Source organism: Motacilla alba, chromosome 21, assembly GCF_015832195.1.
Source record: "Motacilla alba alba isolate MOTALB_02 chromosome 21, Motacilla_alba_V1.0_pri, whole genome shotgun sequence".
In the NCBI taxonomy this organism is placed as follows: Eukaryota; Metazoa; Chordata; class Aves; order Passeriformes; family Motacillidae; genus Motacilla; species Motacilla alba.
The window spans coordinates 5,200,148-5,215,491 of NC_052036.1; the positions used below are offsets into that span (position 1 = coordinate 5,200,148).

The 15,344-nt window shown below is 44.5% G+C and overlaps 1 protein-coding gene across 1 annotated transcript; it reads right to left on the minus strand.

Moving 5' to 3' along the window:
• Nucleotides 1–95: 95 nt before the first annotated feature.
• On the minus strand, nt 96–9,418 carry LOC119710459 (angiotensin II receptor associated protein). The gene is made up of 5 exons (XM_038159508.1): nt 9,331–9,418; nt 4,102–4,136; nt 3,786–3,897; nt 2,914–3,112; nt 96–847 (listed from the first exon to the last, which is right to left on the minus strand). The coding sequence occupies exons 1-5, from the start codon at nt 9,355–9,357 to the stop codon at nt 741–743; spliced, it is 480 nt and encodes a 159-aa protein (XP_038015436.1). The 5' UTR covers nt 9,358–9,418; the 3' UTR covers nt 96–740.
• Nucleotides 9,419–15,344: the final 5,926 nt, after the last annotated feature.

A 15,344-nucleotide genomic window follows, 5' to 3' on the forward strand; every position in this document is an offset into this window, starting at 1 on the left:
CCTTCCCTCATAATGACCCTCCCAGATTGCCTGGCTACAGTCTCAAGCCCTCAGGAAAATCTACATTTTCAAATGAGACATAAGCAACCAGTGTAACTTTTTCTAACACAGAAAAACTGTGTTCATTTTATAGTTTTCTTAGAAAAATGTAACATTTCAAGTTCTGTTAAGACAAGCAGCTGAAGGCAAAAGGATATTTCAAGGCACAAAGGATCTGTAATCTACATTCAACAGTCATTTTAAGTATCCTGAAGGACATTCAACTTGCATAAAAGCATCAGTTAATAAAACCCAATACCAGATACTGGGAGTGCAAGAAGTTAAATAATGCCATCAAAAACAGCTCTTGGGAACTCCCAGACGTTTCCTGGAAATATATCTGCATAAAATCAGGCTACACTGTATGAAGTCCATAAGCCTTTTCAAGATTGCTCGTCCAGGAGTACTTTGAGTGGTTCTCTTATAAAGAAGAGGAAGCACAATGGAAGACTGCAGAAGGTGCATCCAGTCACATGTACAGAGGAGGGATTTAGGGGGAGGGAAGAAAGGAGAGTACTGGGATTACACAGTGCTTAACATGACACCTCCAAGATCTTCTGGACTTACTGCAGCACCCATCTGCCTAACCTTTAGGCAGGCAAAAGAAATATCAGATCTTCTCTTATTTTCCCAGTAGCAGGTGCTGCTCAGTGGGAAGCGTGGCAGGGCAGGGGCAGTGTCTGTCCTGGCTGCAGGGTGCCTCAGTAGGGTGGCTGGGCTGTCTTGCTTGAGGAAGGCCACTGTGGAGGCGCCTCTGGCTGGTCAATGGGCTCGTAGCTGCTGGGGTCCCGGCCTGCACTGCTGACACCTGAATGGAGATGGAAAAAAACAAGCTTGGGACAAAGGCAAAAGCACAAGAACTGAATGCTCTAGAAGAAACTAACAGCTCAGGAGTACACATTTTATCAGCTCCCAGCACCTGTGGTCTGTGATCCTCACTAAACAGGAGGTAAGAGGAGTCATCCTTCCAACATGCCTGTTCTTTCCTTGAGAACTGCTCTCTTAGTAGCCACATGGCCGTGTGGAAAGCAAGACCCACAATACCCCATAGCAGCACAACAGGTTCCTGTAACAGTGTATTCCAGCAAGATTAAGTGTATGAGAACTCAGGGGAAAATGAACAGACAGAGCCAGAAGCTGCAGGAACTGTGGCTAGCTGACAGCAAAGGCTTAAAGGAATGATACATTCATGAACCACTCTTCCCAACAATGCAGCTATGTCTCAAGTGTGGTACCAAATTTGAGTCCAACGGTGCTCCTAACTGCACCATGAAGAATTTGTCTGTGCAAAATCATGTTACTGTCCAGGGGATGAGCAGGGAAAGAGGAGGCAGAGAATATCCATGGACAGCTCTTTATCTATGGGCCAGGTATTTGCCATGGGGAGAAGGCAACCTGAATCACAGACAGCCACCAGACTATGAGGGATTTGTTCTGAGCAGCAAGGATGCTCCCAGGCAACAGAGGGACTTAGTGTAGAAGGAAAACAAGACAGAAAAGGCCAGGAAAATTTCAACACTGGTGGGCTCAAAAGAAAATGCCAGATAGCAGGAAATAAGAGGAAATTTGTCAAGCCCATTCATCACAAAGCAACACACAGTACTGAAAATCTCGTAAGAAAGACAGCTCAGGAGAGGATGTGAAACAACAAAGTGTCTTAATTCCCACCTGTGCCTGAGAGGAGACTCTCAGTTTGGCATAGTGTGATTGAAAAGAAGTGCTGCCAAATTCCAAGCAAAGAGATGAACTCCTCAATGATACCAATACTTTCTATACACATATTGAATCCCAATGACAAGCACAGTGAGCAGCTAATAAAAACTGACACAAAAAGGCACTGCAGGGGACTCACATGCCTCCTGACCCAGGAGGCATAAGACATATCCATCTGGATTTTCACAAGTAGCTGGCAGAGACGACATCCACACTCCACTAGCAGAGAGGTGCAAATACTACACAGTGCCCTAAGTTATGGTTTCTTTCCATGGCTTCTCCTCTGCAGGTTTCCACCTCTTTTCACAGGAGTGTGATCTTTGCTACCACCAAAGCAGAATGAGAGAGAGCTTCCAGACACTGTAATGCAGGTACACCATCTTTTGTCCTGCACAGCCTTCTTAGGACGACAAACAGAACCGTGACAGGCTGCAGGTTTTGCCAGCATGAATTCAAACAATCCCTGGCAAACAATAAATCCCTGGCAGCTGCGCAGGCATGAACTAATACCAGGAACACTTGGCAAAGCTGACCAAGACCCAGAACATCTAGCCACAGCCCATCCTCTCTGGCAAATCTTCCACATTATCATTTTCAAATACAACCAGGGGAAAAATTAAATGTCTCCAAGCTAACTCCCATCAGGTAAACATTAGTCCCATTTTCCATGTGAGGAACAAAGTCCAAAGCAATCAAGGTAAATAGGACGTGAGGCCCACATGGAATTAGAAATCCAGCTTTATTTCCCTCTTGTTCATAATCCAGCCAGAGGAAATACTACCTCTACTTTCCCCCAGAAGGAAAAAAAAGGGTTGACAAAGAAAGGACACCCAAAAGTTTCCAACAAAAACACACAAATGTAGGAGGAGGAAGAGAAGAAAAGCCTCTCAACATCATTGTGGGCAAAATGGTGTTGAGATGTCAAAATGTCAAAATCTTCAGTTCTGCAAGGGCAGAGAGGAAGAATATAAATTTAAGGCCAAAGACACACCAGAACGACAAAATGGGATAACAAACATGAGCAAGACAGAGCAAGCAGCCTGTCTGCCTGGAATGGAGGGCAGAATCCAGTTTTACAGAGCTCAGGCTGAAGGGTCCCAAGTGCCAGGCAGTCCTGAGGAGGTGGCCCACACTGGCATGGAAGCAGAAAAAGCATCCTACCTATGTTAAAGGTGTACTCTCCTCCACGCTCCCGATACATTCGGTACACCAAATAGCAGGAGCCAGGTTTGAGCAGGAGACTGAAGATGGCCATGCCTATACTGAAACGCTTCGCATCGCTCAGGAAGTCGTGGGAAGGGTAGAAGATAGAGATGTGAATGATGTCTGTGAGGACTGTGAGCAGCAGGCCAGTCAAGAACTGGAAACAAGGACAGAGAATGGGACATGAACAGAACAAGGGTTTAACCACAGTCAGCATGTGTTTCCTGTGAGATCTATGTTGCACAATAGTCCTTCACCCCAGTATCACACAGCACTCTTGGTACTGCCCCAGGCAGACAGATACTCCTAGATGAATGATCTTGTATTTCATGCCTTTTCCTGTCAGATATCATCTCATAATATATTCTAGAATTATTTATTTTTGTTTGCCAATCTGTTCAATGTTCAGAAAAAGGTTTTACAGAGCCCCTCCAACTGAAGCATATTAAACACTTCGAGTCGTCATCTGGCATTACAAGTCACAACAGCAGGTTGTGAAAAAAAGGAAGAATCAAGTATGTCTCATCTCTGAGAAGAAAAATAATTGACAGTGAATGCTTCTCACCATGGTTTACAGAGTTCATAGATTTATATGCTCTCTCAAAAAAAAAACAAACCCACCCAAACAGGGAGCTTCTGTATTGTGAATGCTTCTCACCATGGTTTACAGAGTTCATAGATTTATATGCTCCCTTAAAAAAAAAACAACAAACCCACCCTAACAGGGAGCTTCTGTATTGGGAACAGCTGAAAATCATCACTAGCTCAAAGACTCTGCCCTCCACCCTGTTCCTGAGCAGCCTGGGAGAGACCAGTACTCTTGCACTCACCATCGTGATGGCATCAAGGGAATCTCGCTGCACAATGGCCCAGATCCCCACTGCAAGGACACTGAAATTTCCCCAGGCATAGGAGAGTGGCAACATGTAATTCATGCATCCCCTGCCAATGGAAGAAAAAAATCCAGCTCACATTCACAATAAGCCTGCAACAGTTTGGTTTCATCCCTGTTCCCATACAAACACCTCACTCTTAGATTTGGGATTTTCTCGCAAACAGGCACAAACAGGGAGTGCTGATTCCCAGGGAACATCCCATTCCTAGTTTGAAGGAATACCCTCTTCTCCCCAGCCACTAATCACTCACCACACTGTGAGCAGCCAATGTACCAGAATGATAGCCTATAAAAAAACAAAACAAAACAAACAGGAAGACAGGTTAGCATGTTGGGAGAACTCTGGGAGGATCAACATGAAATGGCACCACCTTGTTCCCAAGGGATTGGTGGAAGAGTGGCTTGGACCCATGAACCAGTGCAGAAAGATGGTGAAGCAACTGGGACAGTGAAGACAAAGCTATTTTTCTCCACATCTGCTGCTGAGTATGTCCTGTGGTGCTACACTGTACTCATTCACTCTTCTTGTCATCTCTGTCAACATCTGATTCAGGGACCACTTAGCCTTTTCTAAATGGGTTATTAATTTTGGAACTCCAGAAGAGTTTGCACAGAAAGCCAGGCAATCTGATGAACGCTGTGCTAGCACAGTTTATACATGACCAGTCTGGCATTCCATCACCAAAAAGCCCAGGGATAGCCATGCCTACAGCTCCTAGAATTTCCCTCCAGTCCTCAGCAAATCCTTCTTTTACCTCCTTCCAGTCTGTTCAGAGCAGTGGTCCAATCTCACTGCACTATTAACAGACCTGAAGGCATCTTCCAGGACTCTGTGAACCTGATCCTGCCAGAGCACACAGCTCCTTTCACTCCCGGTGAAGCCACTAGGTCCAACAGTGCCCTGAGTAGCAGTAAGATAATGCTGTCACAAATTCTGCACTTTGCAAGTGTCCTCAATGATCCTGGTCCTTGTGCTTAATGGGACAAGTCCAAGAAAAAAGGATCATACTGTCGTAAGTGATACAAGGATTCTCTTCACCACCACTTGCCATTTTTGTAACCAAGGAAACATACCCTACGTGTTTATTCAGAGAGCAAACGGGAACAACAATATATCACTTCAGGCTTTTTCTACATCTATAGCCTGCTGGTCACTCCAGCAAAGGGAGATCACTCATATTTGCTCTCTAAACATTTGTGGAAGCAAGAATATGGAAGACAGGCTCTATTAACAGCCTCACTAAAGAAAGGCTGAAGCCTGGACATACCAGAGGATCCATGGGATACAGGTGCATTTTCATTTTTTCCTAGCTGTGAGAAAGGCTTCAAATTGGCCGACCTTGGTATTAAAAAAACCAAACCTTCTGAAGCACACTCCCCACCCCCGCCAAAGGAAAAAAAAAGAAAATTGGGAAATTAATACACAGCAAAAGCCTAAGTTACTCAGTGCACACAGGAAAGCTTTATGCAGATAGGAGCATTAAGACACGAAAAAAAATTAAGATCTACTGACACCCTGCTAGATTCCTTGACTTAAAACATCTCTCTATGCTCTAACTTAAAAAAACCCCAGTTGCTGGAGAAGAGAGTGAAGCTGTGACATAAGTGAAGCACAATCAGGAAAGCACGGGGTGCCCCACTGCTGTGCTCACACTGCTCTGCCAGGACACCACAGTGCAAATGACTTCCTGCTCTTCCTTCACTGCAGTGCCCCCTCACAGCTGCTGAGCACCCACTAGACTTTGCTGTAACTTCCAACACCACTTAGACAGATTTTTACTAATTAATTTTTTTAATTGTTCATGAAAGCTTACAAAATGCTTCACCATCCCCTCATGCTTGCCCTTCTCCCTAACTGTACCACAGACACACTGGAAAAACTGCTAATCAGTAAAATACAAGATGTTCCTCGACAAGAATGGAGACACACAAATAGCATTTACTCAAGAGACTAGCACAACATCTGGAAAATTCTTAATTAGGTAGTATTTAATTGCATGTTACATACCCTCAAGACTCACCAGTTAACATAATTAGGCAGGGTGGGGTTTTTTTTAAAGCTGTCTAGATCAATACTGCAGTTAGTAAATTATGAAGTATGCTCAGTCATCAGCATAAAGTCAGGTAAACTAGGGCTGATACCATGAATGACTGCTGAAATAAAACCAAGATATTCCCTTTTCAGTTATTAGTCCAATTTACCTGACAGTTCTTCAGTGCACTATGGAACTGGCTGGTTGTGTTGGTATGCTTTAACATAGAAAATATAGTGTTAATGAAAAACTACAAGTTACTATGTGAGATTAGTTAATTTGCAGGCAGTCTCCTGATAAGACAGCAGAAGAATTTAAAATTTTTCCATCTATCCAAGGACCTAAGTCTGTAGCTAAGATAGACATACATTTCTCCTTTTGAGAAAATAACTCCAAAGTTATTGATGAACTAGTGGTGAGAGCAGAAAACAAGAAAGGTGGGTCCTTTGTCTCCTTCTCTTCTGGGAGAAAGGATGGCTGTGTAATTAAAAGCACCCCATTGGAAACTGGGGAGAGCTAAGGAGAATTCCTACCTCCTTTGCAAATCCCAGCATGCGACGGAACTAATTGCCAAGCATAAAAAGAGCCTAGGTCTGCCAGGGTCTCATTAGATGGGAACCTCTTTGGAACAGGAACTCTTTTAAACATGCTTCAGCACAGAGCTCAGCACAAGATTGAATTTTGACCAAGTTAAAAATGAAACAGTTCCAAATTACAATTATTTTCTTGTTGTATCTAAATTTCTATTTTCCAGTGAGCTCACCTACTCTATGAGCGACATTCACCTGAGAACACACAAAACCAAAATATGAATCTGAGTGGCCACCTGTGAGGATGCTCCTCATTATTATAACAGAGTGCTAATAATGAGAGTGCTTAAGCAGTGGGACAGGCTATCCAATGGGGCTGACATGGCTCTGTTCTTATTTTAAAACTCAGCTGATTTTGGAGTTGAGCTGTTTGATCTAACTTTGCAGTTTGCCTTGCTTTGAGTAGCAGGTTTAATCACATGGCACACAGACATCTCTATTATTCCTTGATTCCGTGACTTAGCATTTAAAAATGCCTAAGCACAAAATGTGTGTTTCCAGGCACATGAATTGTAGGGCATTGTCCAGGCTTGATCAAAGTCAAACGTTGTATTTCAAGGCTCTGCATGATTACTTCAATAATCATAGGTGTCAAGCTGTCATGGCAAAAGTATGGCTGTGCTGCTTCCCCCACGTTTTTCTGAGCATGGCTGTTAGAACTGAGCCAGAGAATCCTGTTCAGTGAGCATGTTCCCACCCACTCCAGGGCAAAGTCTGCTACCTTGATTTTATAGCTCTGCAAGTAGCTTAAAGAGCTGCCCCAAGGCTAAGATACTGCTACATTCTGGCACAAACAGCTCAGTCATGCAGCTTTCCTGGAACTACTTCTATCACAAGGCTCATCTTCATAATCTCACAGAACCAGTGATCATGCCAATGAATAGTAGCAGTGTGTGTTATTTCCAGGCCCCTTCTGAGTAAGAATCTTCCCCACTTTTGTGGCATTTTACAGGGAATCAGGCCCTAACTCAGGAACAGAATTAAGTGTAGGTACAACTGTTAACTCCTGATTCCTGTCTTTGCAGCTCAGAGCAGAAGTGACAGACTTGACAACAAGGAATTTCTTAATACTGAAAACAGTTTGCCCAGAACAAACTCACACTTATCTAGCAAGAGATGGGGGAATGGTTGTCTGAAACAAGAGAAGAAAGGTAACATTTTAGTTTTGTTGTCTTTGTAACTCATTCATTGAAAAGTCAGTGTTTTTCAGCTCCCCTATCTCCATTTCCCACAGAAGAACATGCATTCCATGTTGGCAAACTTTTTAATTAAATCCTTAGTTTTCACTGTTGTTTTAGCACGGAAAAAAAAAAATCAAACCAAGTTAAAAAACAAAGCAGAAGGCAAGATCTTTTAATCTTCCTAGTGCTCTGGGAATCAGACAGTAGTCCAAACTTGTCAGAGCAAAGTATCAGCTAGTTTCCAGAATGTAATATAATCCACAAGCTGGGCCTTGAAAAATCCATTTGCTTACTTGTCTCTAATGAGGGAAGTTGCTTTTCTTGGTGAACTAGTAAGAGTGGTATTCATTACTATATGAACACCAATCTTTTCTTTAATACAGCCACATGAAAGCTGTCCTGTACAAAGCTGAATTAATAATGGTAGCTGAGATAATACTATTCTCCCATCCAACCCATAGGCAGCCCGGTCCAAGGCCACTGCTCACAGCTTAACAAATCAGCAAAAAAAGCCCTGATGTGATCTGTGATGCTTTCAGTCTCTGGGCAAAGCTTTAACCAAAGAAAGCACCTGAACCATGCTGTATTAAATGAAATCACAAAGTAGTGAAGCTGGGAAAGGACACACACACCTAGAAATCTCGGGGCTCTGAAAATGTGAGAGACAAAAAAAAAAAAAATAGAGGAAAATGTCACCTGTCTGGTAGCACAGAAGACATCAGAATCAAACATCAACATCAAAAGCAAACAAAGTGTGACTTTAACATTCACTGTCCAGAAGCAAGAAAGTGCTTCTTCCAAAAGTGAAAAATGCTGGTTAAGTCTCTTATATCTCCTTTCTGTGGTTATCAGATAGTCACTGAAATTTCCAAAGTGCCCACAAGAGGAGCCTGCCCTACCCAGCAGAGAAGCAATCGCAGTTATGTATCAGATGATAAGCCACAAGTAAGTGGGCTTATTTTTCTAAGATATTTTGTCTGACAAGCAAAAGCTTTGTCTCCTCAGGATCTTGTGCAGTGTTTATCTTGGCTTAGCTCTAGTCAGCTGAGCTAGAAACCTTCATGGACACTAGTTAATAGCCAGCTGTTGTCTCTGCCCAATGTTTGGCCACTTTAGCAATGTCCCTGAAGTAGGGGCAAACTCTGGAGTCATCACCTGGTGGGTTTAACCAAGAGTCATAGAGTACACTGAGTTGGAAGGGACCCATCAGGATCACCAACTCCTGGCCCTGCACAGGACACCCCAACAAGTCCAGCCTGTGCTTGAGAGCGTTGTCCAAATGCTCCTTGAAGTCAGACAGGCTTGAAGCTGCGACCACTGCCCTGGGGAGCCTGTTCAATGCCTGATCACCCTCTGGGGAAAACGTTTTCCTGACGGCCAACCTAAACCTCCCCCCGACTCGGGTTCACGGCGTTCAGAACTTCTGCAGCATTTGCCCACGTGATTAAAAAAAGCAGAAACTTCAGTTTTTCCTCCTCAGAGGGCTCCGCAGCTCCGAGCAGGGCCTCGGCCAGGGTCAGGAGCAGGCACAGGGCCGGAGAACATGCGAGAGGAGAAGGATACAGGGAGGGCCGACCCGAGCGCCCGGGGGCGGCTCAACCCGCCGCAGCAGCCCCCAGCCGCCCTCCCGCTCCCCTGGCCCCGCTCCCGAGCCCCGGGCCAGGGGAAGCCCCTACCTTGAGGCTGACGGCCGGCAGCTCCATGGCAGCAGCCCCGGGACCGCCGGCGGGGCCGCTGGAGCGGGGACGGCGAGGGGCGGGGGGAGCCGGGACACCGCCCCCGGCCCCGCCCGGCCCGCGGCCCCGGACACGGCGGGCGGTGCTGCGGGGTGGAATGGCATGGAACCCCCGAGGAGGGGACAGAGTGATGCATCTGACTCCATCTTATCAGAAGGCTAATTAATTAATTACTTTATTATACTATATTATTCTTTATTATATTACACTCTATTACATTACATTACATCTAAACTGGATCTGCCAAGCACTCAACTCTGCCCAGAATCTCGTGGCTGTCAGTGACAGTCCCCACACACACACACACACACACACACACACACACACGCTTGGCCCTGACAGGCCAAGGAAACAAAACTCCTTCTCTCTGGGTAAACAATCTCCATATTGCATTCTACTTTTGCACAAACAGGCGCAGCAAATGATAAGAATTGTTTTTCCTTTCTCTGAGGTTCAGAGAATGTGAAACCCAGAAATATTCTTGGGAAGAATTGTGCCTTGCTTTTCTCTGTGAAGAGAAATGTGGTTAAACCGGGGGGCCCTTGTTGGGGTTCGCTGAGTGGCAGCTGGTTAGATGTGTTCCAGACGAGGAGGCAGCCCGGGTGCTCTGCCTGCCTGATGTGAGCCACACGGCTTCTGATCTCATTCATGCCTGGAAGGCGGGTGCCACGAGGATGGTGCCAGACTCTTCTCAGTGGTGGCCAGTCACAGGACGGTGGGCATAAACTAAAAGACCAGAAGTTCCAGCTAAACATGAGAAAGACCTTCTTTATGTTGAGGGTGACAGAGCACTAGGACAGGCTGGAGTCTCTCTGGAGACATTCCAAACCCAACTGGACACATTCCTGTGTCACCTGCTCCAGGTCACGCTGCCTTGGCAGGGGGAGGGGGTGGCAGGGAGCTGGACTAGATTGTCACTCTTGCGCCAAGAATGACACAGGAACAGGCGAGAGGCAGTGTTGTAGAAAGAGCAAAAAAGGCTTTATTCAAGAGAACTGTGTGGTTTTTATAGAGTGATCCCATACATTCTATTTGATTGGCTAGTTAACAAAAACACCTTCTTCACACACTGTCCATGGGAAGAACAGAGATACAAAGTAGAAAAACACCACCTGCAGATTGTACTTAACAAGTTATCACATCTTTACAACTCCCTAAAAATTCTCACAAGCTGCTGTGAGAAACTCTTGCTGTTTCTCTCTCTCTGTCCCATGGCATCCACACTTGATGGTCTCCAGAGGCCCCTTTCCAACCCTAAAAATTCTGTGATTTTGTTTCAAAAGCCACCATTAAGTTAAACATATGCGTATATCAGTTTCTTGGCTGCAAACACCCAGCCAAAATGTGCACAGATCAGTTTGTTGGCTCCAAAAACCCAGCCAAACTCTTCTTTCTACTTGCATGTGCAATGTAGTGAGACAAGGTTGGACATTATACTTTGATTGTAATCAGTCTGGGTAAGCTAATGTGTGCAAAGGACTTAGCAGCTTTCTGCAGGAAGAGAGTTTTTGTGCATATATCAGTGGTGTGACCAAAAAGTAAGCAGTGACAAAGAAATTGTTGATAGACACCAATAAAAAGGTTATTTTAAGGTGCTAACTGTGCTCTGCTATGTCACCCAACAGCTAAGTCAAGGTCAGTCTTAGGGGTTGAGCCAGGTAGCTGGGATGGCTGGCAGGTATTTATTTGCTTCCTTTGGCCCTGGATTTTTCCCTAGAACTAGATGACTGAACCCTTTGCCTAAAAACCTGATACAAATAACAAGTTCTTCATTTCTTATTCCAAAAGAAATCTGGTTTCATTTTAGAGCTAGAGAAGTTAGTAAGTGACCAATTCAACCCCACACAGTTCAGCTATAAGTTACCATTTCCTGTCCAGTTCATACCAGCAGCCTTCTCTGCAGGTCTAGCAAATGAAATAGATCCCAGAGGTCAGGATGACATTTCTCAAACCCTCCCCATCCTTGCCTAACGTGTGCTGTCTGCAGCGTAAGGCTGCAATGTCTTACTAGGTTAGTTCCTTTCTTGTCATTATTCCTTCTTAAAGAAAAGATGGGGCCTCTAAGAAATTAGCTGGGTCGGAGGTTCATTGCAGAAGTTGGATGTGGAAATGCATGAGTCATCCTTCAGTCTCATTTTCAGTTCATGCAGTGAGAATTGTGCTGAACTTACTGTCAGACATTCTCAAACAAGCCACAAATGCAGTGCAGCCTGTCCTTGACCGTGTCCTGAGTGCTATTGACTGCTTACAGCAGCACACTTCAAGAGTTCCCAAGGCAAAGCATTAAATGCCAAAATGAAATTACCTAGAAAATGCTAGGAAGCATCAAGATAAAACTGACTGGCTACATAGCTCAGAACAACAGTAAAAAACCCAAAAAGGATGTGAAAGACCCCTCAGGAATCTCTGAATATGTCACTTTCAAATGAAAGATTGAAATGTAACTCATCTGTTGCCACATGACACATGAGCTGTGCCTTCACTTCCATTATTGTGTCCTGCATGGACACATTACTGTGTCTTGCAGGGAAATCCTGCCTCCATCTACAGAAGTAGTGGTATCAAATGAGATCAATGTTAGTGGTTCCAGTGATGTTGAGGAATGACTGGATTTCAACGTACATGACAAAATTACAGGACACTTGGGGTGGGGGGAAAGATAGACTGAATAGCCATATTGCTGGCTCAGTGCTGTGGGTGAAGTAGTCTAGGATGCCCTTCTGCCAAGACAGGTATCTATCAAAGGAGAACTGTTTGTTCTGAAGATAAATTCCACTGCCCCAGTTGAATGATAAGCACTGTTAGGATGCAGCATCATGCGGGTGTCTTTGGTCCTTTCAGCATTCTCACTCAGCCTGAGACAGAGTCTCATTATCATTTATGCAGCGTGAGCCATAATTTGAATTGATGTGTCCACTGCTTAACACAAAGCATTTCCTCTTGTACAATAAAAGCACTTGATTTCATTTTGTTCATCAGTGTACCATGCATCTAATTCATCCCTGCTTATTATATCCTGGACTTGCATGTCATGGACTCAAGGGACTTAGGAATCATCTCATGGAGATGAAAACAATGAGAGCTACAACCGACGTTATGCATTTGTATGTCTCTCACACCTGTGTGATCTGGGGGTTGCTTGTTTTTTATTTCTACTTTGTGCTGGTGTACCTTGTAAATTGCCTCTCTGTGTAACCCACTGTCTCTCTTCCCTTCCCCAGGTTTGATAAAGCAACACAACATGGTGAGGAAGATAAGCAGCAAGTTAAAGAAGGCCTGCAGGGAGAAGCAGGTTACCCAGGAGACTGATACAGAGATTTTTGTGACTAGAAGACTGCTCCAGGTGAGTTCAGCTCACTGCAGCCAATACCCAGCAATTAGCTGCTTTATGCAAAATCTGTTGTTTTTAAAAATCTATTGGTTTGCCTGGTGCAGACTGAGTAAAAGCCTGATACACAGCTGGATCCCCTCCTGACAGCATAAAAGTGAGGCTAATAAGGCAGAAATGCTTTCCTTTGCATTTTCAGGACACTGTACCTTTGGTGTGTAAGGTGATAGCAATTCCATAGGGTTAATTCCATAGCGTTAATACAATTGCTCCTGCTGGCCCTTGGAGGTGGAGACAAGCTCACCCCTCATAGTTCTGCCCTTCTTCCCCTCTCTAGGGGCTTAGTCTGGAGACAGCTAAAGGCTGCAGCTGACACCACTATCTCTGAGTTTTGCCCCTGGCTATGGAGTCGAGAGCAGTGAAGGCACCACCTCAGCACAAATACATATATATTAGCCACAGAGCCTTTCTGAATAAGTAGTGAGGAAGGGCATATAGAAGTTGCCTGGCTCTACAGACTCCCTTTTAAATCCCAGTGGGAAATCAGCAAACAGAATCATTATCTGGATTGGAGAGCACACTGCAGGCATTTTTTAATGCTGGTGGAAAGCCTCCTCCTGCAATTGCACTGCAAAGCAGACTATGGCAAGGTGATTTGGGGAGTGGAGAGGGCCACATTAATGTGGTGTCTTGACAAATGCACTTGGAAGTCCTTCCCAATCTCAGCAGCAATGAGCTGCTCCTGATTTTCTAAAATCTAACTAAAGCTTTGAGATATCATTAAGAGACCACTCTTCAAGGTTCAGTGGCACTCCAGAAATGAACTGACGCACCAGAAGTGGTTTTATGGAGTACATATGCTCACTCAGAACATTCCAAGAAAACAACAGCCCTCGGGTTTTTTTCTGATAAAAAATATGAAAGCAATGTTTTTTCCAGGCTTCATGTAGCAGAGGATGACTGGCATGGATGTGAACAATTTGGTACAGCATGGGTTTCAAATTGAAGCACTTTCACACACTGTGGATTTACAACAGGGTAATTACTGGGGGAGGGAGGGAAGAGAGAGAGTTTCAATAAAACACCTCCAAGTGAAAATGAATGCAGACTATTACAGACCTGAGACAGAATGATTCCCAAGTGTTTTATTTTGTGCTTCCACTCCTTGCCTCTCTTGCAGTCTTAATTTTGGCAACTACCAGCAACATCCCTGAGACTCAACAGCATTTGCAGAGCAGGCAGCTGCTGAAATAATTATGTCAAATCAGCATGCTGTTCTGTCTTTTCCATGCTTAATGATTCTCACCCTTGGAGAAGCAGTTTAAGGTGATGCCTAACCCTTGGACTCCCAGAGGCTACTAACAGCAGTAGCTGTAGAACAGGACTTTGGGTGGGACTTTGTCACTCACCTTTCTTGCATGCATGCTCTGTGATTAACTTTAGAAATTATTGCACAGAGGCCTGCTATGGCTGGTTTGTGCCTGGTCCAAAGTCCTTTCAAGACAATAGACAATCTTGCAAGAGCTCTGACTTAAATTCTCTAGGGGCAGCAGAGAAGCTGAGCTTGTGTGAATTCTTAATTTGAGTTTCTTAAACAATCAGTTGAGAAGAACATATAAATCAAGTCTTGCTTGACATTTGTATTGCTCTCTTGTTCAGACCTAATGCCCCCAAAGGCAAAACTGTTACTGACAGCGCTGTGACCATGAGATACTGGGAAGAAAGGGGAAAGCTGCTAAAAGTAACCCGTGATGGTGATGCTCTGCAGCTGCTGACATGCCTTTGAGACAGCACAGAGTGGCACTAAGAAGCTTTGCTGTGCTCACAATTTGGACTTGGACAAATGTTGCCCTGGGGTTTTATGTCACAGGCTGCCCTTGCATTCCACACCTTAGCACGTTATTTACTCAACAGCTTTCCTTTGCCCTGCAATTGTGAAGTCAGTAGTTGGTCTGGCTGACCCATAATTCAGGCTGATTCTTTTCATGGTGCTGTGGCTATGCAGCATGTGCCTGTACCACTGCTCACCCTTCCTGCTCCACCTCTGCAACACTACTGCTGACTCAGCAGGAATGACACTTGGTCACAGGCTCTTTCTGAAACTCCAATGTGAGCAATCAGTCCAGTAATCTGTGACTTGTATCAGTAGTTAACTGAATTTTCACTGACTGTAACTAATCCCATCAATTAAGAGCAATGTTTTCTTTATATTCAGAGTTAATAGCAGACTGAAGGCTGAAAAAGCAGGAACGGAAGGAGTAAGTCTCCTTTTAGAGTCTAAAAGCTCAGACAAAATTCAGACTTGCTTGTATTTCATTATATGCAACAGTCTTGTCTAAAACACTGTCCATGATGCTAGAAGGATCCCATTAGTAGTGCAAGAGGCAAGGAATACCTGCATCACCAAGGATAAAGACCCCTGCAAAATTTCCTTCTTGCTTTCAGTCGTACTGTTCCCCCCAGATCTTGGCTCCTACACTAAAAAGCAGTGTGATATCAAACCTGGTTTTGATAGTGCCTGTGCATGTGGTTCTCATCAGTGTCACACAGACCAGAGGCTGAGAGCTCTGCAATTGAATGTGATCAATTAGGAGCCTTTTTTCCCTTTATGCTTCCACTGACAATG